Source organism: Symphalangus syndactylus, chromosome 6 (assembly GCF_028878055.3).
Source record: "Symphalangus syndactylus isolate Jambi chromosome 6, NHGRI_mSymSyn1-v2.1_pri, whole genome shotgun sequence".
Lineage (NCBI taxonomy): Eukaryota > Metazoa > Chordata > Mammalia > Primates > Hylobatidae > Symphalangus > Symphalangus syndactylus.
Genome location: NC_072428.2, coordinates 141,220,113 through 141,246,365, shown reverse-complemented (window position 1 = coordinate 141,246,365; position 26,253 = coordinate 141,220,113). Strand labels below are relative to the sequence as shown.

At 51.4% G+C, this 26,253-nt stretch overlaps 1 protein-coding gene and 1 long non-coding RNA gene across 11 annotated transcripts in view; one reads left to right on the top strand and one right to left on the bottom strand.

Annotated features, from left to right (window-relative positions):
- PRKAG2 (protein kinase AMP-activated non-catalytic subunit gamma 2) overlaps positions 1–26,253 on the top strand; it is a 327,100-nt gene that overhangs the window by 57,556 nt on the left and 243,291 nt on the right. Inside the window, exon 1 of one of the 10 annotated variants that reach the window (XM_055284606.2) lies at positions 3,464–3,908. The exons of 8 other annotated variants lie outside the window; for them this stretch is intronic. In XM_055284606.2, coding sequence (XP_055140581.1) covers positions 3,761–3,908 — 148 coding nt within the window. In that variant the 5' untranslated portion in view covers positions 3,464–3,760. Of the gene's footprint in view, positions 1–3,463; positions 3,909–26,253 lie in introns of those variants that run through there. One more of the 10 variants, XM_055284597.2, reaches the window with a different exon arrangement.
- Positions 7,349–12,101, bottom strand: LOC129485228 (uncharacterized). The gene is made up of 3 exons (XR_008658644.2): positions 11,321–12,101; positions 10,720–10,982; positions 7,349–9,127 (listed from the first exon to the last, which is right to left on the bottom strand). It is a non-coding gene; the product is annotated as an uncharacterized lncRNA (long non-coding RNA).

Sequence of the window (26,253 nt, the reverse complement as noted above, 5' to 3'; positions counted from 1 at the left end):
CGCCTTTTACACATGTGTGCTCACGCATGTCTAGTTTTCCAGGCCAGTTACACAGCTCAGGCAGTACCATGCATCGTTTGAGATTTTCCTGTCACATTTGCCATTTGTAATTCTTTGAAGTCACTGTTTTGACTTGTTATGTAATATCATAAGGCCCCAATGTCTGGCTCTATCAGAACATACTTGACAATATCCCATTTCTGCACACTCAGGTGGTAACTGATCCTTTCCGTGTTGCTGCAGACTTTGTTTATTTCAGATGTTATAGGCTGGACCTGTAAAGGGGGACTCTCAACTTGCGGTGTGTGAGTGTCTTCCTCTTATTCTTAATTATGCAAGTAATAAACAAGCATGAGCCACAGAAAAACTAGATGATAAAAATAAACAAAAATGAATAAAGAGACAGTGGCCCTGTTAGGATGTGCTGTACAGAGCCAGGCTGGGGAGGGGAACATAACTATGATCGAATCCTGGCTTTGCAATTTGTGTGTTCTGTAACCTTTGTGACTCCACTTCTCTGGGCCTCAATTTCGTATCGATAAAATAGACAGTATGTTGTGCAGGTTGAGACAGGATATGTAAAATACTCAGCACTTAAAATACACTCAAAAAATGAGTTCCAGGAGAGGGCCCTTGTAATAACCTACAGGTGCCAGGGAGGGGCTTTAGGGGCAGGGCTGGGCTTTCTAGGGATGCCAAGCTCTAGGGTCAGGAGGGTGCCTGCATGCGGGGCCCAAGGGGCAATGAGGCCTGACAGCCTTGGGAAGCCTGGGGGTGTAGAAGGATGACCGTGGGCCAGGCTCCTATGGGCCTGGCAGCCCATGCTGAAGAAGCGGGGTTTTGTTCTGTAGATGGCATGGAGCTAGTGAAGGTTTTCCGGTTCTGTTTTGTTATTGCTTTGTCTGGTGAGGGTGCTAAGAGTAATGCCTGAAAAACAGAGTTTAGGAGGATGAATTAGAGCAGGTGAGTCGGAGGGGATGTGCCTCAGGAAGGCATTTCCTTTCCACTTCTGATTCTGACACCAGCCCGATGCACCAAAATGGTCTTCAGGCTTTGCTAAGTATCTGTGATCTACTAGGCTCTGTTGTTCAGGACAGCTGACTCCACCCTCCAGGGAGAGTAGGTGGAAAGCTCAGAGCCACCTGCATGCAGAGTGCAGCAGAGGTTCTGGAAGCGAGGAGAAATGCAGGTGAAGACAGTGGCCGCGTTTGTGGTGGGCAGCTTGCAAGCAGGAGTGGAGTTGATTATGTTCCTTCATCTCTAATGAGTGATCCTGGGTCCCTGAGACGTGGAATTGCTGCTGTGAGAACTGCAGTGTCATCACACCCCATAAGTCACTCTCAGACGCTGGTCTCCAAGTGTAGCAAACCTCTGAATCCTTTGGACGACGGAGCCCATTTCCCTGACATTTCCAGCTTTTCCAAGCAAAACCAATTAGGCTTTTTTCCTCAGGCTTGTATGCATGCTTTGGAATAAAGCACACAGAAAATAAAACAGGCCCAGCTCACCCAGCAAAGCTAGTTCCAGAACCAGCAGAAGAAAATACTGAGATTGGCCGGATCTCTGGTCGACCACTTGCATCGGTGCCCGGGGGGCTGGCTGCAGGCTGCAGGAGGTTTGGCCCTTCGATCTTCGTCAAATGGCGCCAGCTTTCTGCTAAACCTCAGGTTTATGCTAGCACTGCCCTCTGGTTCCAGAATAATCAATCCCGCACATCCCAAGATGATGCTTATTTCTATCCTGATGCTTGTTCATCCATCATCCCAACAACAACAGTGGGAGGTGTGCGGAGCAAGTGTTTCCACTCAGCTTGGTTTTTCAAAGGAAGAACTGAGGTTCAGAGAAATGACTGATCCAGGACTTGGACCTGGGTTGTTGACACAGAATATTAATGCTGTGGTCGGAAAGGGACCTTGAGGAACATCACATAACACATGGCTCATTCCACAGACAAAAAACAAACAAACAAACAAACAACAGTTTCTGCTTGAAATGGCTTGCTCAGGTAGGCGAGGCCAGAGCTCAGGCTTGTGAGTTTTTAGAGCTATCTGGCCACGGCACTCCAGACCTGTGATTTGTCAGGTCTCCAGGTGGACAGCTGGATTGCCTGGTACCCTCCTGGGCTGAAAGTGACCTTAAGAAAGCCGCAGACTTCCAACCCCTACAGAGGCCTCCCAAAGTCCCAGCTGACTGAGCCACCTTTTTGTCCATGGGCCTTAGTAGACAGCTATGCAACGCCCTTCTGTCCCCTCTCGGAAGCCTTCCTGAATATATCATCCACATTAATCTTTTTCCACCTTGTGCTGCCATCAACTTTACCTGAATAACACATTTGCCCACTAAATCATAGCCTTTGAGTCATAGGCTCATGGAGGAAGCCTCCTTTTCTTGAATACCTGCAGCAGCAGGTCACTCATTATCTTTGGAAGCAATTCCTCCACTGCTGAGAAGTTCAAGTCCTGAGCAAGTTTTATTTAATGAGGGACACGGTGGGGTTCTGAAATGGGGACCCTCATTTTCTCCTAACAATTCAAGTTCATTTTCTGCCCCACCAGCTTGTACATCCTTATAGCCTGTTTTCAGGGCACTTGGGATTTGTTGTAATCAGGTACAGGAAGACATGCAGACTCAGGAATGAGTGTCACGAAGGAAGGAACTGATGATACTCACAGATCCCTGGAAGCAGGAGGCGAGGCACACCACTGCCACGTGGGGAAGCACCGGGGTTGGGCAGGAGGCAGAGGGAGCAAGGGGGAGATGCAGGCAAGAGACTTTATTGTGGTTTCTGTGAATAATTTTAGGGGACTGTGGGTACAGGGGCTGTCCCTAGCTGTCTGGTACCTGCCCTGGGGTGATTAGGGTAATGGGTGGTGGCCCGGGGTGTGAGAGCCCCCAGGAGGAGGCGAGGAGGGGAAGGGTCTGTGTGGACTGGCTTGCATAGGAAAAGCAAGCTCACAGGTGAGTTGCTTACTATCTCCAGGAATTGCCCAGCCCTGGGAGGGCAGTCCCTCCAGGATCAGCAAGGCCCCAGGTGTCAAAGCATCAGAATGCAGAAAATCAGAGACATGGCTGATATAGGCAGAGACCATGTTGTCTCCAGGATGATGTTTGTAGGCAGTCTGGTTGGAGTTGGGGGAATGGAGTGTAAATGGGGATTTCACTGGCAGAGCCTTTTGGAAAGCTGTCCCCATCCTTCTGGCCAGAGGGGAAAAAAAACCCCCACATTCTTTGTACTCCAAGGACAGGAATCCCCAGGGAGTTCAGATTTCTGAAGCCTTTGCCTGAAGTTAGATGGGAACAGTGCAGGGGTCGTGCTGGCCAGAGGACCTGGCGCCCAGAGCCGTCCACTGCTGCATCATCGGCCTCTGCTCCTGCCTCCCTCCATCCTGCTGCCTGTCTTTTTAAAAGCTCCGGTCCAGCCCTCCCTCCTGCTGGCTTGCCGTGTGGTAAGGAGTTTCCTCCCCAGCAGCCCCTGACACAGGTGGGAATGACAGTTTGCTGCAGTCCCGTCAATGAGGGAATCTGCCCGAGCTCTGCCTGCATTTTGAGCAGCAAACCAGCTCCAGCCACCAAGACCGTTGCCTGCGCTGTCTTAGGCCAGCCCATGCTGTCTGCCAGCCGCTTGTTGCGCTGCCTTGGGGACTGGGAACACACCCAGCCCCGGTCCCCATCTGTTGCAGACATGCAGTGGCAGCAGCTCGGAGCACAGCCGAACCCTAGAAATTGCCTGTGCTGAAGGGGCTGGGAAACCCCTTCTCTCATGGACCTTTCGAGTGAGGCAGCAGGATTTGTCAGAGCTGGGAGTGCCGCCCGTCCCCGTCACTCGCATCCTGCCATCCAGCAGCTTACAAGCCTGAACTGCTTATTAGCATCTGGAAGAGAAGACCTCCAGGACCCCTTGGGGCTGAGTAAGCAGACCTGCGGGAGCTGGCTTTCTAAATGCGTGGTGATTGTGCGTCCCTGGGTGTGCGGTTTTCCCCCTCACGATGCTTTGTCTCCTTGGTGTGTAAGACTGATGCTGAATTGTCGCTTTGTTCTCCAAGAGCCTCTTATTAAATCAGATACCCCAAGGCTGAACAAAATGTTCCTTCTCTCCACGGGAGCTGTATGTTTTCTCCTTACATAACTTTTTCTTGGTGATTTAAAGAGCATCACTAGTGAAGGTGGTATGTGTGTGGGCGTGTTCAGCTCCATTCCTCTCTGAGTCTGTCTCTCCTCCCCTGCCAGGCTGAGCAGAGCTGCCGCACACACTGGGTCCTGGGCACAGGGTCTCCTCCCTGCCTTCCCACCCTGGCTTGAACTTGCCCTACTGTAGCTGAAATCTTAGCGAAGTTGTCATTCTTTGCCAGGCCTTGCCTTTCCTGAGTCATCACTTATTACATTTGGCCCAAACAGAAAAGACTGGGGGTGATGTGGGGGCTTTGGGGATGGCCCACAGTTTTCTGGGGACTCTCTTGACCCCATATACATTGAAGGGTATCTTGGCCTCCTGCGGAGTGTGGAGCCCAATGCTTACTTCCTTGCTGAAGTTTTGGGGAATCCAAAGAAGAAGCAGATGGGAGGGGAGTGGGGGAGAGAGGAAGGGAAGGAAGAGAAGATCGTAGATGACCTCCTCAGTGGCTGAACCGTAGGCTGTCAGCGCTGTCTGGTGGAGAGGAGGAGGGGGAGGCTGGGAACCAGAAGCCCTAACTGTTGAGTGAATGTGCAGCAACAAGTAGGGCTGCAGGCTAGAAAGTACTAGATTCGGAGCTCACCCAGCCTCCCTCTTCTCGCCCTCCACTGACATTGATGCATGGCACTTTGAGTAAGCCATGTCCTTTTTTTTTTTTTTTTTTTTTTCCTTTCAATCGCCTTCCGTAAGCCAGAGGCTGTCTGTCTGCTTCAAGTCTGTGATTCGGGGTCCTTGAGTCCTGGTGATTGGGAGTGACCTGGGGGTCACCTGACCCTCCTCCTGGGGGGAGGCTTGATTCTGTGCATCTGAATTTTCAACCCAGGTGGAGAGCAAAGGTGACAGTAAACAATTGAAGAAGGCTGGGCTAGCAGGGAATCCAGCGTTGACGGCGTTATGGATTGTAGGTGTTGGAAGATGGGGAGAGACCTAGGGATACAACCAGGATGCAGGCAGGAGGCCCCAAAACATAAATCGAGAATTCGGGGACTGCTAGGTGTGAATAGTTGAGAGTAAGTGAGAGGGAGAAGCTCCCTGGGACGCAGTCAGAGTGAGCCGGCACCCTGGGGCTCCACACACCCTGGGCAGGCTCCGACTCACCCGAGAGGCCTCACCGTGGGCCTCTTAGGTCTGGGGGCTTCTCACCTTCCAGCTGCTTCCCCATCTTGCATGGAAACTTCCAAGGACTAGATAAATCTCAGGTGTGTTTTTTTTTTTTCATCCCAGCAGTAGTAGGCCTTGAGAGGCACACACTTATAAAGAGGAAACTGAGGGTTCAGTGGTTAAATTCAGTGAACATAATTGAAAATCTAAAATATTTAATTTTCTTTGCCTAAAGTCACAAAGGGATTCAGCTGGAAAGGGAAGCCAGGTGTCCTGCGGTCCAGCCTGGTCTTTTGAAGCTGGGAGTGGGGTGGGTGGTGGAGGGGAGCGGAGGCTGGTGGACTGAGGTTGGGTGGACCCAGTCCCTGAGTCTCGTCTTCATGGTTGTTACCCAGCTCTGGCTTCTCTTCAGGTTCTGTCCCAGGGTGAAATTAAACATCAGCACTTTAGCAAAACAAACTCTTGAGTCTTGTGTCCCAGGCAGTGGCCTTTCCAACAAGAGGAAGACGCTTGGTCTTGACCTCCTCACTTGATGGTGTTGGATAACAGGGGTCCCTGGAATTGCGGGTTCTAATTTTGTGTTCTTCTTTCAGCTCAGCTGTTGACTAATGGAATCCATCTTGGATTTATCCAACTCCCTCACAGCGCTCTTTCAAACTATAGATCTTTTTCTTCCTTTAAAAGTATTCAGGTCTCTCCTCCCCAGAGATGCCCCACGGACCAGTCTCACCACGCCCCCTTCTAACAAACCCCCTTACCTCCTCTCAGACTCAGCCCAGGCCTAATGAAGGTGAATGCCTGTACTTCTGTTTTATGCATTACTTTGTATTAAGTTGTGTTCAGTTCTTGTCGGTAGATTCAATTGATGACTCCTAATGCAGTCAGGTAGGGGTCTTAATTTCTTAGAAGGATCTGTCTCCACGTTACCTCTTACACTGCTGTTAGCTGTCTGTATTGCATATTTTGGTAAATATTTATTGATTGATTATTAGGCATCTGGCACCATGTGTGGCAATTTCATGAATGTTAATTATTATAATTTTCATGATGATCCTGGGAGATTTCCCTTTTACACAAGGAAATTGAGGCTCCATGAATTTGAATAATTTACTGAGATTGCATAACCAGTAAATGGCAAACTAGAGCACAAACTCAGGCCCTCGGACAACTCCAAAGTTGTCCCTCCAACTGCACTTATGAGCCACATGGTGAATGTCCAGTAGTGAAAACTTGCCTTTAGCTCTTGTTGGGGGCTGGTGATTTAGCAGGAAACCTAGGTTGGACCTACAGGCAAGTGGCTCATTCAAGGCTCGATACCTTTTCTCCCTTCCTAGTGGGCAGCCTTGTCCTGAGGCCTCAACAGCTCGGCACCAGTGGAACAGTGCACTGACCTGTCATCAGGCCTGCACACCTGTCAGCTTTGTGCACTTTCCAGCCAAGGCTTTCATCAGCCTGAACCAAACGTCCTTCCCACAAGTGTGAGTTAAGGCCCTGGAGTCCTAAAAGGGTTTAATGTGAGACGGCAAAGCTCTAGCCTCAATTACTGAAATTTGAGTTAAATTCTATTTGAGAAAAATAGAATGGAATCACAAGCACCTGATGCCCAAGAATTGGGGGGTGTTCCCTCTTCACCCCAGAGCCCTCTTGGCCTGGGCCCCAAGAACTGGGGGTATTCCTTCTTCACCCCAGAGACCTCGTGGCCTGGGCCTGGCAGAGCATTCTGCTGTTCACCCCCTGGCTACCATGGGCAAATTATTTCCTTCTCCTGAGCCTGATTTTTCTTCTAAGAATGGAGACAGTACCTGCCTCGCAGGACTAAGGGGCAGCTGCCAGCACATAACAGATGCTTCATAAATAGTAGGTCCCTCTCTTCAGGTGAGCCTTCAGCTGCAGCGTGTCCTGGCAGAGCCCAGCAGAACACCTTCCAGAGCAGTGGGAGCAGCTGAGTTTTTGATGGAATTCTTCAGGTCTTAGCGCTTTGATTATTCATCAGGCGACTGAGGCGAGAGGGCTGTGGGTTCCGCAGAGTCCCTGTAGTTGCCTTGCTGTTCCAATCCCACCTCTCCTAGCTGGTGGTTCTGCCCCACCTGTCACACATGGACAGGGTCTGCCCTCTCTGCCGCCTGGGGTCCCATGGTGGTTCTGCTACTGCCACCTTCTGAAGGTCACTGGGCATGTCTGTATGGTCTTCCTCGATCGTAAATTTCCTCCTCGGTGCCCCGTGCACCTCTCCCCCTGTGCTCTGGCACAGGGGAGGTAGGGAGAGAGCAGAAGAAAAGCAAAGCCAGACTTAGGTGTTTGTTTTGATTTTATTTTGTGGGCAAGGTATGTGGTGGCATTTTATTGTTTAATGTCTGCTTTTAGGGAGTCTGCCATCTGCCTGGTAATAATGGATGCAGCTCCTTAGTCACCAGCAAGCTAGAGCCTGGCTGTGCAGATTCCAGTAAATAAGATAACAGACGCTCGGCGGGGCTGTGGGGACAGAGCCAGCCCATGGGCTGCAGGCGCTGCCAGGAGCTGCCCCACTACTGTGTTGCGGGGGTGGCAACTTTAGGGGCTTCCAGGCAGCCCAGGGTGGGCCCTCTGGGCCGAGTGGAGGGCTGTGGAGTTGGGGGCCCCTGTTCTTCCCTAATTTGGCTTTCCTTTTTGGTCATGGGCTCTTAGAGTCTGGGGGTTCCTAGGACAGGGTTTTGCTGGTGCTTGGAGAGAGAACCAGGGGCAGAATGAGGAGCTGAGGACAGTGAGAAGCAGCGCCAAGCCTCGGAGACCTTGTGGGCTTTCCTTTTCTCACAGCCCAAACAGCTGGTGTTTCCAACCTTAAATGAAGACGTTCTTGCTTTGCAAGCTGCGTTGGCCAAGTCACATTCAGAATCAGGTTTTAACTGGGGGTGGAATTACAGCTGACAAATGTGAGCATTTGGGGGTGCTCTAAGGCTTTTCTGGAAGGTCTAGGGTCCACTTGCCTGTTGTCAGAAGGGAGAACTGGGGTGGCTTGTGTTAAGGTGGGAAGGAAACAAAATATTATCTTCACTTGGTGTAAGGAGAACGCACAAGACTCCAGGTAACCCGGGGCCAGTGAGCAGCGTCTTCCATGGACCAGGGTGGGTGTGGGGCTCTTTCTTGGGGCCCATTGCTGTGGCTCGTACCCTGCCTGTGGCTCTGGGGTGGCTGACCTGGAGGTTCTGGCACTTTCCCGAAACCGTAGCCATCAGACAGTTAAATCCTGCCCTCCTGTTCCATTCATCAAGGCAGGGAAATGTGCAGGACACTTTTAGAAATATTCTCACCGATAAGCATCCGAAGGGTGATTACTACTTATCCAAACAAATAAGAAAGAATGATAATCCTTTAATTGCCATTCCCCAAATTCCCCAAGGTTTTCTAGCACCTAAGGCCTTCCCGCCACAACTTTGGCAGGAAATAGGTAACTCTTCAAAGGTGAGCTTTCTGGGTAACGGGGCTTCCCCCTAATAAACGGTGCTTGATTTGGGCTCAGACAGCCTGGTGACCATTGCCATGTGAGTCAAGTGAGCTGGCAGGGAACCTGGAGATATCCTTGGAGGGGGAGTGTGCATCTGAAGAGCAAGCAGGAGGGATATGCTTTTAAGCCCTGGAAGACCAATGTGAAGGCACCGTTCCTGTGCTGAGAAGACTGGTGGGAGGACCCCACGGCGAGCGCCTGCCAGAGTCCCCTCGAAGCTCGCCAGGTGGAGCGGCCACCACGACTCTGGAATGAGGCCTGCTCCGACACCTGCCGTGGAATGCGAGAGTTTCTGGATGATCCCCGCTGCTGATTCTGCACCCATCTCCCGGTAGGGGTGTGTGGGAAGGGGCCGGGCTGGCCTAGGGATTCACCTGTTTTGAAAGCAGAATTGCTCAGATTCCAGAAGCCCACTCACCCCTCTTGGGATTTGCCCTTAGTGTTAGGCCAAGACCCAAGCCAGGCATTTACTCAGGATGGCCAAAGCTGGCTGGGAGCCAGCTGCAGGCATCTGCCACCACCCCCTCCCTCTGAGTCACCCCACACTCATCCGCGCAAGGCGTAGAGCCCTGAGACGTGCTCACTGGCATCTTCCAACACGGACTCCGGGGGATGATTAGAAGGAAGGGTGGCCCTGGAGTGGGGAGGAGGGGGGCGCGAGAGAGAATTGTGCTCCCACCAGGCCTGGGCCTGGGCGTCAGGAGCTTTAAGTGCCCCACTGGGGCGTTAGGATAGCCAAGGCTTTTAGCCTTGGATGCTGGCCCAGACCCCTCGGGGGTCTCACAGGCTGTAGGACTTGCAGCTGCTCCTCCCTGGCTGCCCGGAGGCCAGGCCTCAGGCCGCACAGCCATCTGTCATGGTTCACCTCTGAGGAGAGACTTGGGAGGGAGGGGCTTTCTGAGGCCTCTATTTTTTTTTTTTCTCCTGTTCACCTTCCTTCTGAAAGCCCGACTTCATCTGTGAGAACCATCTCCCCTACTGTCTCCTGAGTGGGGAGAAAAGATGTCAGCGGATGGCCCCAAGCCCCCCACAACCTGCAGTACACGTTCCTGGGTCTCGCCCACCTGCTGAATGTGCCTCACCAGGCGCTCAGCCATGCCTTGTGTGCACTTTGGACCAGCTTTGCGGGAGAGAGGCCTCCTGTTTCCCTGCTGCTCTTTTATCTGAAGAACAAAATCATGGGCCTTCTTGCCTACAGTCCAACTGGTCATTGAGTCTAGCAGTTTCCCCCCAAATCAGTTTCACCCGTGAAGAGAGATAAGTAAATCCTTGTGCAATTGCAAAAAAAAAAAAAAAAATCCAGAGTATTTTTCAATGGTCCCAAATGCCGGGGCACTGCGGTTCAGCCAGCGACGCCTTGTCTGGAATACTGTCGACAAACTAGAGTCCTGCCAGATGCACTTGACAATGAAATCAACCAGAGCATCACCAATCTCTGGTGCTGGACTCAGTTGCCACCACTTTGACAAAGTCTGTAGTGCAGTGAGTGAGGACACTAGGTGATGGGTGGGGAGCCCAGCCCGCTGTGGCCGGGGTTCCTCACATTTAAATATCCGCCGTCTTCTTGCTGCGGGGTGGTCCCTGTACTCGCTTGGGCGGAGGGACAGGGGGTCGTTTGTAGGGAAGGGTTAGGAAACTATGCCTTTAGCCCCTGCCTTCCTCCAGGGCCTTTCCTTGAGGCCAGCGTCCCCACTACAGGCTTCCCCCGACTTTTCTTCTCCGAGCGCTTTTTCTGTTTGACCATTGTCTCCACCTCATCCAGATTTATCTCTTCTCTCCCCTAGGCCTTTTGGGTCTTCTGAGAGTAGCTAATCCAATAACCCACCAAGTCAGAGAAGGGTTCAGATGCACGAGTTCTCGCTCCTGGCTTCCTTTGAAATGCTGCCTTGACCCAAGTGAGGGGCCCCAGAATAGGCAGTGGAAACGGTTATGTAGGTTTGGGACATCGCACCCTGCTGGGACTTACCTGTTGGAGAAACTGGACTTTTGGTGGTGAACAAATCATTCTTCTTACCTCTGTGGCAACTGTGCATCTAAGCTGGTTTCTGGAAGGCGCAGTGCTGGCCATTTCAGCTCATAGGTTGGGAAGAAGGGGCAGTGTGCCCAATCTGATAGGTGTAACACGCTTGGTGCTTTGGCACCAAGAGGCCAATTGAAACTGGAGAGTTTTAGAGAATAAAGTAGGACTATCACCCACAGCACAGCTGCTTCCTGAACATTCCACTCCCGCTGCATGAAAAAACACATGGAGTATTCCAGGATTCTTAATATAGGCATTTTCCCACGTTCTGTAGATTGCTTGTTTTTCTTCTCCTACCCCATGGGTCTGCTGGTGGCTGACTGGCTACTTTTTGGTCAGCTTTATTGAGGTATGATTTACATATAATGCCCCTCGACTGACAGTATACAATGAGGTGGGTTGTCATAAATGTGCAGTCATGTGACCACTGCCACAGTGTGACCTGGAACATTTCCACCGCTCCAGAAGGTCCCTCTGACCCTTTACAGCCTCTGCTCTTCCCCACCTCACCTCCACCTTCGGACTTGAGGGTGGGTCCATGTCTTACTTTTGTGTATCCCATGTCCAGCACAATTCCGAACCCAGGGTGGACACAAGTGATGTTCAAATGAGTACATTAGGAGCCCTGGCTTTTTTTTTTTTTTCCAGGCTGGAGTGCAGTGGTGCGATCTCGGCTCACTTCAACCTCCATCTCCCAGGTTCAAGCAATTCTCGTGCCTCAGCCTCCTGAGTAGCTGGGACTACAGCATGCAACACCATGCCCAGCTAACTTTTTATAGTGTTAGTAGAGACGGGGTTTCGCCATGTTGTCCAGGCTGGTCTCGAACTCCTGAGCTCAGGTGATCTGCCCGCCTCGGCCTCAAAGTCCTCAGGTTACAGGTGTGAGCCACTATACCCAGCCAGCTCTGGCATATTTTAAAAATCCTCACAAGACTCCTTCTGTCTCCTCCCATTGATCCTAAGTTTTGAAAGATTGTCCACCCAAGCATTTGTTAATTAGTAATTTCTTCATTTAGTCACTCACTCCTGGTACCAGCCTTCCTGATCAGCCTGAGATAATCAGCGTGACCGAAGTTGATAACATTCCAGCTGAAAGCAGAGACTTGCTGTTCTCGTTTGCCTATGCAGTCACGGGTGAAATGTGCAATTTCCTTTCCACTCCTTGAGTGCCTGCGAGCACTGCGAGAGCCTCCATTGTTACTTTCTGTTATCTGTCACCCTAGACCAGAAATCGCCAGCCTTCACCACTGGCCTCTGCCTTTTTCTTTTTTCTTTTAATAATAAATGAGGAAGTTAGCCCTTGAGCAATTCAGGAGTTCACCCAAGAGCACCCCAAAAGGCTTGAAGTTTACAGGGATTTTTCTCTGTCCCAAACTCTTTGTTGTTGTAGTTGTTGAGATGGAGTCTCGCTCTGTTGCCCAGGCTGGAGTGCAGTGGTGGGATCCTGGCTCACTACAACCTCCACTTCCTGGGTTCAAGCGATTCTCCTGCTTCAGCCTCCTGAGTAGCTGGGACTACAGGCAGCCACCACCACGCCCGGCTAATTTTTGTAATTTTAGTAGAGACAGGGTTGGCCAGGCTGATCTAGAACTCCTGACCTTAGGTGATCAGCCCGCCTTGGCCTCCCAAAATGCTTGGACTATAGGCGTGAGCCACTGTGCCCAGCCAGTCCCAAACTTCGTCACCAAGGATTTGATGTGTCCCTTCATTCTGCCTTCCTGAGCTCCCTTTCACTTGTACGTTGGGGAAGGATCTTGGCAAACCTGAAGGTAAGGTGGAATCTGCCTCTTTCCTCTCATCAAAGCTCTGAGAAGGAAGAATCTGTAGTATTCCTGGGTTCAGTAATCATAGCATATTGCCCCTAAACTCAATGAAGTATTTTAAAGTGATAACTCATGTTTTCCAAATGAGTCCCAGGCATCACAGCCATGTCTTTGTTAACTCATATGTGGTTCTATATTTCTATAGGTTAACTCATTTTCCAGTAGGAACTCCCATGATTCCCAGTTTTTAGATTAAAAAACAGAAATGAAGTAACTTTCCCAGGGTTACATAGTCACAAGATCATCTATTGCTACATACAAACCACCCCAAAACTTAAAAATATGATTTGAAATCATCTTTCATGGATTTAGGGGTCGTCTGGCTCAGCTGAGTTCTCACTGGGGGTTCCTCCTATTTGAAGGTGGCGGCTGAGCCTGGCGCATCCTAGAGGCTCCTTCACTCTCACATCAGGCCCCTGGGCTGGCTGTGCCGGTCTTTCTCCATCCCCGTGGCCTCTCCATGTGGCTGGCTTGAGCTTCCTCATAACATGGTGGTCTTGGCGCAGATTCCTAACGTGGCAGCTGGTTTCACCCGCGGCAGACATTACAAGAGATCCAGGAGGAACTGCGAGGTTCCTTCTCACCTAACCCAGAAGTCAGGTGGTGTGGCTTTGCTGCATTTCTGTTGAGCACAGCTGCCCCAGCTCAAGGATGGGGGAACAGATTCACCCACTCAACAGGAGACAGCACATGTATGCAGGGAGGGACCACATTCCTAGTGGCTGTCCTGAGGGCTACTTACCCCATGGAACCCCTGTGCCCACCATGCCTTGAGCTGCTTCTGCAGCAGCTTTCAGACTGACAGTGAGCCACAGCGAGGAACTTCACATCACGACCTATTGGATATAGACATCCCAGAAAACTCCTGGAGCTCTGGTTTTGTTCTGTGAACGGCAGCCGCAACAAAACCTGTGTGTCCTGAGTGGATTTTATGACCTATGTATGTCCTACTTGCAGTTTGAGAAGCAGTTCCACACGATGCCACCTCAAGTGCCGACTCTGTGCAGCGATGAAACACCACGGACTAAAGAAAACAAATGTCAATTTGGGTTACACAGATGCCACGTCTCACCAACCCAGCAAAAGTCCAGGTGTTGAACAAAATAGTCTGTTGGTGAGTCAGTGCGGGAAATAGACTCTTCTACATCATAGTTAGGAGAGCAAACTGTCCAATGCTGAGGAGGGCTCGTGGTGATATCCGTGTCCCCACCCAAATCTCCTCTTGAATTGTAATCCCCACATGTCAAGGGAGAGAGCAGGTGGATGTAATTCAATCATGGGGGCGGTTTCCCCAGTGCTGTTCTCGTGATAGTGAGTTCTCATGAGATCTGATGGTTTTATAAGGGGCCCTTCCCCCTATATGTACATGGCAGAAATAATAAATGCACTGACCTGCAAGCAGCAGCCACACTTCTGGGAACTTATGCTGGAAATATGAAGTATGGACCAAGTTTTTATTGTATTATCTGTAATGGCCAAAGATTGAAAGCAGCCTGCATCACCTACAGGGGACTGGTTAAACTAGAGCATTCCAGACAAAAGAATATGGCATGGATACCCCCAAATCCCTATGTGCTGATATTGAAAGATCTCCCAGATAGGCAAGGCAGTAAGACATGAGCAAAACAGATAAGAGACAGGGAACAGCTTTTATATTTGTATTTGCATAAAGCAACCCTAGCTGTCTACGCAACTAAAAGTGGTTCCTCTGGGGACATGGCATGGCTGGGCGAAGGGTGAGAGTATGACTCTTCAATTATAGGTTATTATGTTTTGACTTTTGAATCCTATGAATTTACTTTGTTTTTTTTTGTTTGTTTGTTTTTTTGAGATATAGTCTCACACTGTTGCCCAGGCTGGAGTGCAGTGGCGCGATCTCAACTCAATGCAACCTCTGCCTCCCAGGTTCAAATGATTCTCCTGCCTCAGCCTCCTGAGTTGCTGGGACTATAGGCGCCCGCTACCATGCCGAGCTAATTTTTGTATATTTGGTAGAGATGGGGTTTCACCATGTTGGCCAAGCTGGATGAATTTACTTCTTAAAAAAAAAAAAAATAAGTTGGATAATATAGCCATTGCCCTCAGAGTCCTCACAATCTATACAGAGATACAATTTATATATAAATAGCAAATGGGTAACGCATGAGTGATTTTAAATTCTTAGGCATTAAAATGCAATGGAGTAGAATATAATTTTCAACTGGACTGCTCAGAAAAGTTGGTGTAAATTTGTGGGAATCAGCTAGTTTTTGAAGAATGAGTAGGATATAAATGTGTGAGAGAAAAAGGGTCAGGACACTTGAGATAGGAGGAAATGGTTTGAGCCACTGCTGCTCAAATTTTGTAACAAGCCTCACTTTGAAGGGAGAAAATTTCTTACTGATGGCTGTCCTTGAACTCCAATATGATAAAGATCGCCTTAAATTCCTATACAAAGTGTTTTAATCGCAAATTATCAGTATCAAGGAATTCCGGCTCCCCAGCTATTACCTTTAAAATCACTTATCTAGGTAAGGCACAGTGGTTCACATCCATAATCCCAGAACTTTGGGAGGCTGAAGCAGGCGGATCCCTTGAGGTCAGGAGTTCAAGACCAGCCTGGCCAACATGGTGAAACCCCATCTCTAAAAATACAAAAATTAGCTGGGCATGGTTGTACATACCTGTAATCCCAGCTACTCTGGAGGCTGAGGCAGGAGAATTACTTGAACCCAGGAGGTGAAGGTTGCAGTGAGCTGAGATTACACCACTGCACTCCAGCCTGAGCAACAGAGCGAGACCCTGTCTCAAAAAAAAGAAAATATATATATATAAAAAATAGCATATTGCTTATATGTATATCATATATATGTCTATGATAACCTTAACCTTGTGGGAGTCCTGAGCCCCCTCTTTGAGGAACACTGGCGTGGGGGGATTAAAGAGGAGTAAAGGGTGTCCCAGGACAGCATGTAGGTCAGGTGGCTGGTGCAGAAGAGTGGTGTGGGAGAAAGGAGAGGGTGAGGCCAGGGCTGTGTCCTGTGGTGCACTGAATGCCAGGCAGAGTCCGACACCTTCTGCAGGCAGGAAGCAACCACTGAAGGTTTCAGCCAGCAGGTCCCTGTTGAGTGTTCATTCCTTTCTCTAGGCTGGGCGCGCAGATAGCCTGGGGAGAACTGACCTACTGTGATCTTTTGATTCTGCCCTTTAAGCCATGAAAATAGGGCAATGCAGACTAAGAGGGGGCCAGGTGGGCCGCCGGGAGTATCCCCCAGGTAGCTTCAGTTTCCCCTTCACCTGTGGAGTTCCCCTTCTTCATGGATGTCTCCAAAGGCTGTCTCCCAGATTAGTTTGAAAACAGATCTTTGGGAAATGTTGGCACCCTCGGCCATCCTGGAAGGTCAGAATCCACTCACTTTGGGCACAAAGACCTGGGATGTGGCAGCCTCGTGTTGCACAAGCAGAGGGAGGCATCCCTGGGCCTCATGAGTGCAAAGGGCAGAGGTTCATGATCCAGGGGGCTTCCAGGATCCACTGCTGAGAACCAAGAGTGAAACCAGAAGCACTGGCAATGCTGGGGACAAACTACACAAAGGGGACGGTCCTCTGGCTCTAGGGATGTCCCACAGGGCCTGACCCAGAATCTTCTGTGCTTTCTCCATGAGAAAGAAAGATCCCAAACCCTTCTGACAGGTGTAGGTGACACACAGGGAGGCCACACTCAGGGAGGGGTTTCTCCTGCCTCTTAGCAGCCACCAGGCCCTGCAGAGAGGCCCGGGCTGCATGGGGACTCCATCCTGCACACAGGACACGAGTCGGGGGCATCTCAGTGACCAGGCCCTGCTCACGGAGGGGTCCAAACCCTGTCCCAAGAGACGACGACTTTTAACCCCATTCCTAGGACATGAGATGCAGGCTTTTTGCTTTTTCTTGTTTGAAAAAACAAAGACGCAAACAACCCCCTGTTTTTTGTACCTGACTCCCCGCTGGCGCAGCAGCTGATCTGGAAGTCTCTCCTCTTCTGGTGACTTTGGCCTCACATCTCAGCAGTTTTCTTCCCTCTCCTCCTTATATAACAAGCCCCTCTAGAACAGAATGAGTTTGTTGGCAACAAAACACCAAAAATAAGAAAACCTAGCAAATTCCCTTGTTTAGGTTCATTAGCGCCATGGTTTGCAGCCTTAAGTCCCCAACCAAGAAACTCAAGCTTTTCTGCACCACGTGGTCTCCCCGAAGAACCAGCTGCCCAGCGAGCCCTGTGGGGGGTCCCCCAGCTCCAGACATTCTGAGGCCGCCTGGTGCCTGCAGCTGGTCCCTGGCCTCCATCTGGAGCCCTCTGTACTTGGTCCTCGTTGTCCCAGCCTGGGGGGCCAAGGGCCTGGGCCTGAGAGATGGGGACCTGGGTTCTCAGACCCTTCTCCCAGCTTCCTTGCTGCCCAGTCCCAGCAAGGTGTTTAATCTCTGAGTGTCTCTGGTCTCATTTATCTTCTGGTCTGAGCACTGAGCCTCAGACTGGATCCCACCAATCTTCTGACCCGAGCCTGGGAGCATGGCATGCACCTTCCTCTGTGTTCTAGAAGGACCTGGAGCCGTGGACACAGGAAGAATTGACCTCTCCAGCTCCCATTTCCTGGTGAACCTATGACCTCCAGCATCTCTGAGGAGCTGGGTGGGTGGTCCAGGCCTGGCGTGATGGGCAGTTGTTTGGCAGATGAAATTGAGGCCATCTCTGGCCATTTGCTGCTATTGCTTTTTAAAAATCTAGTGGATTTTACTTGTGAGCAGTTTTAGGTTTACAGAACAATGAAGCGGAAAGTACAGAGGGTGCCCATCTGCCCCTCCCTGACCCTGCACCCCCCATGCCAATTTCCCCTGTTGTTTGTGTCTTGCATTACTGTGGCACGTCTGTTACCATTGAGCTTCTATTGATACCTTATTGTTACCCGAAGTCCATAGCCGACATTAGGGCTCACTCTTGGTGGTGTACATTCTGTGGGTTTTGACAAATATGTGATGTCGTGTGTGTGATGTTGTGTGTCCACTATTATACTCTCATGCAGAGCGGTTCCACCGCCCTAGAAATCCCCTGTGCGCCACCTGCCCACCCCTCCCTCCCTCACCCAAGCCCTGGCTGCCATCACATCCTTTGGTGGTTGTCCTGCCGCTGTCCTGGAACTGCTCATGCCTTGGGGCCTGAACATAGGCTGTACCCACCAGGTGGCAGTGACCAGCCCGGCCCTGGGGCCCACCTGGATGTGTTCGAAGGAGGAGTGTCATTGCGGTGCTGGGAGGAGGGATGGCCGGGAACAGAATTTGTGTTGGGAAGGCCTTGGAGGAGCTGGAGGGGTCGAGTCTAGACACCTCCTGTCTCAGAGGAGGAAACTGACGACCAGAGATGGGAGGCGACTTTCTTTTTTTTTTTTGAGACGGAGTGCCGCTCTGTCGCCCAGGTTGGAGTGCAGTGGCGCAATCTTGGCTCACTGCAAGCTCTGCCTCCCGGGTTCACTCCATTCTCCTGCCTCAGCCTCCCGAGTAGCTGGGACTACAGGCGCCCGCCACCATGCCCGGCTAATTTTTTTGTATTTTTTAGTAGAGACGGGGTTTCACCATGTTAGCCAGGATGGTCTCGATCTCCTAACCTCATGATCCGCCCGCCTCGGCCTCCCAAAGTGCTGGGATTACAGGTATGAGCCACCGCACCCGGCCCGGGAGGCGACTTTCAAATGACACAGCTGGTTAGGCAGAAATCTAGATCCAGGCCTGCCTCGCTGAGAGGGTAGAGGTTCAATTTATCTTTTTAAACAAGAGTTAAACTTATAAAAATACTAAAAAGTAAAATTTTAAAAGAGCTAGCAGTGTGGTTGTTTTGAGTGTTGTTAGCCCACCCGTGAGGGATTCTGGCCAGTGTGAGGTTCTGGAGGGGGCGGCATACCTTCCAGGCACCTTCATGTCCTATCTGGGAGCTGCCTGCAGCGTGGCCCTGGCGGTGTGGCCTGGAATGGGGAGTAGCAGACACCTTCTCCTGGCCTGGCTGGTCTTTACGCATCGCTGCTGGCTAGATGCTGGCTGGTGGCACCTGGAGCCCCTCCATGCAGAGCGTCTGTGCCCATCAGTCTGGAGGACACAACAGGTTCCATGGTTCCTGGGAAGTTCCTGGAGCGGCTGCCGCCTGCATGGCTGGGATCACAGACTGAAGGGCTCTGGGGAAGTAACAGATTCACGTACAATGAATGACACCAGAAAGGGATTTGGAGCACGGGCTTTGTCCTGTCGCTGGAGACAAGATGCAAAGGTGCCCGCAGAACCCAAGTGGCTTCATAGAATTAGAACATTTGCTATGTGCCCAGTATAGCCAGGCCTGTGCAAGGGGTGGCCAGCCCATCGCAATACTGTAAGAGTTGCTGTTACCAGCTTATGTGGTAGAAACACAAGCTAGAAAGTCAGAAGCAGCTAGAAGAGCATGGCATCAAAAGAGACATGGGTTAGAAGCTGCAAGACCAGGATTTGGTTCTGGCTGAGTCACGGCTCTACCATGTGGCTTTGAGCAACTTGCTTGAATCTCTGGACATCTGTTACCCCACCTGTAACACAAGGGCCTTGGAGAATTTCTGAGGCCATTTCCATCCTAACACCCTGTGACTGCCCAGTTCTCTGGGTTTAGGCGCTAGAGATGAGGGCACCCGAAGCAGGCCTGGGCCAGTTGGGAACAGAAGCTGACAGGCACCGCTTGGCAGGGTGCTGGGGCGGGTGGTATAATTGCTGTTCTGGGTCTAGTGGCGGCCTGGGGATGAGGCCAAGCTGCCCTGCAGGTCAAAGGGCCAGGGGAGGAGCAGATAGGGGGGTGAGAAGTGAGGAGGGAGGGAATCACCACATCCTTGTGGTAATAAAGAGATGTGATGTTCTGTGTTCTTAACTCCATGTGTATTTCTGGGCACAAAGTACAGAGAGGGGTCAGAGGGCTTCAGCCAGGAGAGGAGGACAGATGGTACCCCTTGCTCCACACTTCTGGTGACACCTCGGGGACAGAAGGTCAGCTCCTCTCTGTTCCCTGAAATCTACCTGCATGATTTCAAAGCTCATCTAATGCAGAATTTGTCAGACTTTTTCACCCACAACACAATAGGAAGTACATTTTATTCAGGCTGGGTACAGCAGCTCATGCCTGTAATCTCAACACTCTGGGAGGCCAAGGCGGGTATATCCCTTGAGCCCAGGAGCTCAAGACCAGCCTGGACAACATGGGAAAACTCCATCTCTATTAAAAATAGAAAAATTAGCCCGGCATGGTGGTGCACACCTGTAATCCCATCTACTTGGGAGGCTGAGGCATGAGACTCACTTGAACCCGGAAGGCAGAGGTCGAAGTGAGCCAAGATTGCGCTACTACACTCTAGCCTGGGCGACAGAGTGAGACTCCATCTCAAAAAACAAACAAACAAAAAAAAAACAGGCCAGGCACGGTGGCTCACACCTGTAATCCCAACACTTTGGGAGGGCAAGGTAGGTGGATCATGAGGTCAGGAGTTTGAGACCAGCCTGGCCAACATGGTGAAACCCTATCTCTACTAAAAATGCAAAAATTAGCCAGGTGTGGTGGCGCGCCTGTAATCTCTGCTACTCGGAGGCTGAGGCAGGAGAATCACTTGAACCCAGGAGGCGGAGGTTGCAGTGAGCTGAGATCACACCACTGCATTCCAGCCTGGGCGACAGAGCAAGACTCTGTCTCAGGGGAAAAAACAAACAAACAAAGTACATTTTATTCTATGTGTGTGTGTGAATCATTGAGACACAGGCTTCACGCAACCATGAGATGCATTCTTATTGTAATTCAGTTTTTGGTGGTTGTGCAATCCACTAAATTGATTTCATAATCCACTGACAAGTTGGGACTGTCGGTGTGAAGAGCCGTGGCCAGATGCTGCAGGAGCGGCCGGCTCACCCCGGGATGGAAGTGAGGAGACAAATGAAAGCTCCTCTGTTCACCACGCTGAGCGTGGGAAGCCCTGGCTTGCTTTTTAAGTCTGTGGTATTTCCTTCTTCCTCTGAACTCCCTGGACCTTTTGATCTATAATGTGCCTGGCACAGAGCAGGTGGGTGAAACAAGACGGAGTGGAAGGAACCCTTGGGCACCCATAGAAAGTGCTGGGGAAGAATCTTTTGATGTGTGGCTCTGTAAATATGGACAGCTGAGATTCTGGAAGCACTGAGGTGGAAGCCTTTGCAGGCCTCAGCTCTGGGCCAAAGCCCAAAGCCACGTCTTGGGTAGCTGTTTGGGAGCAGAAATGAGGTCTCTGAGCCCTCGTTCAGAGGTGTCCTCTCTCACACAAAGTCCTCCTACGTAGGGGAGGGTGTGTCACAGCCAGCCAGCAACTCCGTGACCTTACAAAAATGTCCCCAGGGTGCCCAATTTTATTGTAGTTCATGGTGTCCCTCCTGCAGTTTGTCTTCAAGCACTAACCAAAACCTCTGGGTGTGTACCCGGCAGGGAGCACCAGGTGGCGGCGGGTGGAGGGGGTGGCAAGAAGCTGACTGGGGGGGAAGCCTCAGATCTGACCAAGGCCATTTGGGCCTCTGCGGCAGAGGTCAGGCCGGGGCCATCTCACTTTCCCCTCGTGGCTGGCTTTTTCCTCTCTGAAGTCTGGGCGGCCGATGACTAGAGGGTGTGGCTGCAGCTGGCTGGCTGGGCCGGGTGTGGGGCCTCGGGGCCTTTCCCTTGAGTCGGTAGTGCCCACGGAGGGCTCTATGCTGGTATTGGCTGGTGGTTTGGCATTTTATTTGTGAGCCAATAAAACCTCCCCAGAACCCCAGAGCTGGCCTTTTCACGCCCTGTCTTGGTAGAATCATAATGTCAGAGCTGAAGACAGCCCTAGAAATGAAGGGCTGTCCCTCTGTACAGGGGCTGGAGGTGGTGCATCAGGACGTCATTCCCTTATCCCGAGGCCTTGGTGTTTACTGGCCCCCAGGCCGTCCTCGGTCACTTACGCCCCAGCTTATGACCACTCTCCCAGTGTCAGCTCTGCAAAGGGGAAGGACAGAGGCTCGTGGAATCCAGCCCTGGGAGGAGCCGGTGACTCAGGGGTGAATAAGATGCGGTCCTTGCCGAGCTCCAACTGGGTGTGGCAGGAGACAGGCCCTCAGTGACAGGACAGGGTGACAAGATGCCATGACAGACACTTGCGTGACTGTTACCCAGCATGTGAAGGCAAGAGGATTGGCCCACTCTGCTGCCAAGGCTCAGAGATGAGGCTAGAAGGTGATCGTGGTGCTTTTCTAAACCTGTGATTGCCCTTCACGTACTGTGAATGTTCCCTGACAGTCAAAGGAGGGCATTTGGCCGTTTCCTGTTGTTCTCTAAGCACTGCCAGGACAACGGCCCTTCACATCCGTCTTTGTCCTCTCGTCCAGCTGGGGCCTGTGGGTGTCTCACTGGGGCCTGGGCAAAGTGAGGGCTCCATGGTGTGGACAGAGAGCCATAGTGTGGGCGGAGAGCCCACCCAATAACTGAGCGGACCCCATCCATCTACGCAGCGAAGGCTGAGAGCTTCCAAACAGTGGCCTGCTTTTACCCCAGACTCTCCCCATGTCTGTCCCCACCAGCTCGGGTGAGGGGGCCTAGGGCTCTGTGTTAGGAGGGGTCTCCAGGGAAGGAGAACCAAGACGAGAGATCCAAGAATATAGAGCTCCTATTTTCCTTAATATACATATATTAAGAAAAATGTGTATATTAAGGAGATATAATCACATAATATATTAACTATATATCATATATATAACATGATTATATATACATATTATCATATATATAACATGATTATATATACATATTATCATATATATAACATGATTATATATACATATTATCATATATATATATGAGATTTTCCTGAAAGAATTGGCTCATGCGTTGGTCGAACTGGAAAGTCCCAAATCCACTGGGCAGACGGACTAGAACCTCAGGCAGTCGATGCTGCAGTCATGAAGCAGAATTTCCCCTTCCAGAACCCTCTGTTTTCCCTCTTCAGGCCTGCTGCGGACTGGGGGAGGCCCACCCACATCATTCAGCATGATCTGCTTCACTTCAAGTCACTGACTGTAGATAGTATCCACGTCTGCAAATACGCCCACGGCAGCCACCTGCTTGGTATTTGATGGAATCAGTGGGTGCTATGGCCTCGCCAGGCTGACACATCAAATTAACCGTTACCGCCTCCACGATGGGATGTGGTCAGTGGAGCCCAACGCTCCCTGTCCCATAACATCCCCTCCCCTGCCCCCTGGCTGGGGCCTGGGGTGCCACCTGTGGAGACTGCAGCTACTCCGGATGGAGGCAGCAACCTGCAGCCCAGGCCACACCCTTGGAAGGGAGCTGAGAGGCTGCCTGCTGCTGGTCCTCTGGGAGACGGCTGCACAGACCATGCAAATGCGCCCCAACACCTGCATGTCCTGGGGCCTCCCGGGTACTTGCCTCCTTCCTCATGAACTGTGAGCTGACCCAGACTCCTGTAGCCTCCACCCAACCTGCCCCTCTAGGTGCTGTCCCTACCCCCCACTCTCCCACCTTCTGGGGGATTTCAGACAGGCTGGAAGAAGACTAGTATGTGTGGTTAGCAGAGGCTGGACTCAACCTGGCCTGGGAGCAGCTGCCTGTAAGAGGCTGCCCTGGGGCCCTGAACTAGGAAGGGGCTCTCAGGAATCCCACAGCACAAGCTCCTGAGGTCAGGACGGTCAGGATGGCCACCCCCAGCTGGTCGGAAGAGGCACCGTTGGCCCCTGCAGAGCATCCTCCGCCACAACGTGAGGAGGCCAGTGGGGTCCCTCTAAGCTTCCGTGGAGCTCTGGTCAAGTAAAGGCTGCCCAGGGTGGGCAAGGAAAGGCTCGGCTGCTCTTTGCACAAGGAGAGAGCCAGAGACTCTGGCAGCAGCCACGCTGTGATCCTCTTTAGAACTGCCTTGCACAAGTCATGAATCATCTTGGCTTTCACCTTGGGAACGGGATAAAGACAGCTCTCTAATTATAAGGGGGGCAGCCAGTGTCTTTGCGGAAGCCTCTGAAACCCGATCTCAGGCCTTTGTTGAGTGTGAGCAACTGCCCTGGCTTCCTTGGGAGCCACACGAGGGGCCTGGCTTCCCCGGTGATGATGCCTTTGTCGCTCCTCATGGCCTTCATCATCAGGCCCCAGTGTGCCCTCGGCCAGCGGCCCTTGCCATCCCCAGTGCCATGGGGGCTCACACTGCGGGAATGGACTTTGATCACGTCCTCTGGTCTGGTTTCCCACCAGCCCGTGATAAGAAGGATGATGGCCTCATTTTACACACTGGAAAGTGGAAGTTTCTGGATTTGAAAGGGCGTGCTCCACATAAGGCGTGAATGCAGAACTGCGGGGAGGGTCAAGGTCTCCTGGGCACTCCGGGCCAGGGATTCTGCAGCTACTAGGTTTTGAGCAAAAAGAGTTTCATGTCTGGTGCTGATATGGAGCTAGGGAAGCCCCGGGTGGTCTCGGGCCAGACGAGGAACTGGGAATACAGTGGAGCAGGGGACTTCCTCAAAGCCAGGGGAGGCTCAGGCTGCCAGGCCAGGGTCCTTGGCCTTGGGGGGCGGGGAAGGGGAGCCATGAGGCAGCTGTGGGAACCAGGACCACCAGGTGAGGGAGCCGGGGAGGAAGCGTGGCTGCAGGAGTGAAAAACAGTTGGATTTTTCTTTTGACATCAGGAAGTTGCTCAGGCTGCAGTGAGAAACTACGGTGTCCTCTGTGGAAAGTAAATAGCTCTGGAACTTCTCTGAGCATGGAGCTTAGGCCTTCCCGGATTTGGCCACTGGCCCTCCCCTGCTGCCTAGTTCCAGTGATTCAATATTTGTTCCTTATTTTTCTGAGAGTGGTTATATAACATGAATGTTTTTCAAAGGCTCCAACTGACCTGGCTCTGGTCACCTCCTGCCACCCATCAGTACCAAGAATTGCCCGTTTGGTGGTTTTGGGGATTGTGCAAGGCCGGCCTGTCCAGAGACACCTCCCCTGTGCCTCCCAGCAGAGGGGCCTGCCAAGGCCGTCACCACTTGGGGCGAGCTCCAGGCCACAGTCACCACTCAGCCATGGTCAGAGCCTATGAGCCACTCCCCGGGCAGTGACTGAGAGCAGGCAAGGTGGGCAGGACGGGATCCAGGTGGGAACCGCGGGCCTCGGGCCTGTAGCTGGAGATGCCACATGCAGCTTTCCTGGGGTCACTGAGTGTCTGATAGAACCCGCCCAGCGCTTGATCCCACAGCCCAGGCCCTTAGGATTGAGGGAGCTGAACAATCAGTTGAGAAACCTTAAGGGTTAGAACCTAAGAAGCGTATCAAGACACATGTTAAGATGGAAAGGCAGAAATGCCGCTAGGTCCTGGCCGTCTCACCTAGATAGCGTTATGAAGGCAGAGGAAGCTCCTTCCTTCCCCCGCGTGCACGCCCCGAGACTCCGTCCAAACACCCTGTGGCTCTGAGAGCAGCGGAGAGTCTTTGGTCATTTGAGAGTAGGAGGAAATTATTTTGATGATGAAGATAGGAGATGAGAACATGCATCTTATTCAGAATCTAATGGGAATCCTTTACAATGTTCCTGATCTCGCCTATTGTTGTCCACTTCAGTGGGTAAAAACAGAGAACGTGCGAGCTAAAAGGCATCTTCACCGGTTCTCTAGTTCAACCCTCTCATTTGACAGATGAAAAGCCGAAGTCCAGACATGCCCAAGATTCCCCAGATCGCAAATCACAGAGCTGGGGCTCCTGCTCAGCCCCAGCTTCCTCCCTGCTGCAGGCTGTGTTCTTGTGGGCCTGAGGGACACAGGGGCTTGACTATGCCAGGGAGGGGCCCTGGCCTCAGTGGACACATGGCCCAGCAGCTCCAGATGGTGCTCTCTGTGCTGGGGTCCGCTCAGCAGGAGCGGAGAATGCAAATCATTCTCGATGTGTTGCTTCCTCGGTCGGAATCAAACAGGAATGTTGTATCGTGACCCTGATATTTTAAACCTCGAGTTTGCCCTGAGGTGGGGGCCATCGTGGGCCCCTGCCACTGGCAGCCTTTGTATTTGTCCTGTATTTGCACTCTTGTCTGTCTTTCTGGGGTATCCCAGCTGCATCAACAAAGGAGCTCTGTAAGACAAAACATCAGAAACGCTGGAAGTTCGGAACTGCATCTGATTGATACACACTTAGCACCTGCTGTCAGGGCTAAGATGTGAGTAAAACCGCCCCCATCCTTCAAGAATACACAAATTAGTTGATTGCAAACATTAGAAAGTCTGTTATCCTATGGGGAAATACTGGGATAAGTAGCGGGCCGGGGCAGGAGAAGCTGTATATTACTCCAAAATGTGGATACTGCAAGAACGTGAAGTGATTGCATTTGGTGGTGGGATTTTTTAGACTTTCCTGTTCCTTGCAACACCAGCTTGAGTACTTTTAGTTAAGAAGAACTTGAAGAGAAAGTTAGTATGGTAAGCTGCCTGGGGAATGAATCATAGGACTATACAAATCCTTATGTATCCTTCCTTTCCCTGAGGTCGCACTGTGCCAAGGATACTTGTTTTAGGAAGAAAAGCTCTCTTTTTATAGACTCTGATACCAAATTGTTTTTCTGTTACTGGAACTGAACCACTCCAAGGAGGTGGTAGAGTTTCATAGAAAGAGTTCTGAGCTAGGA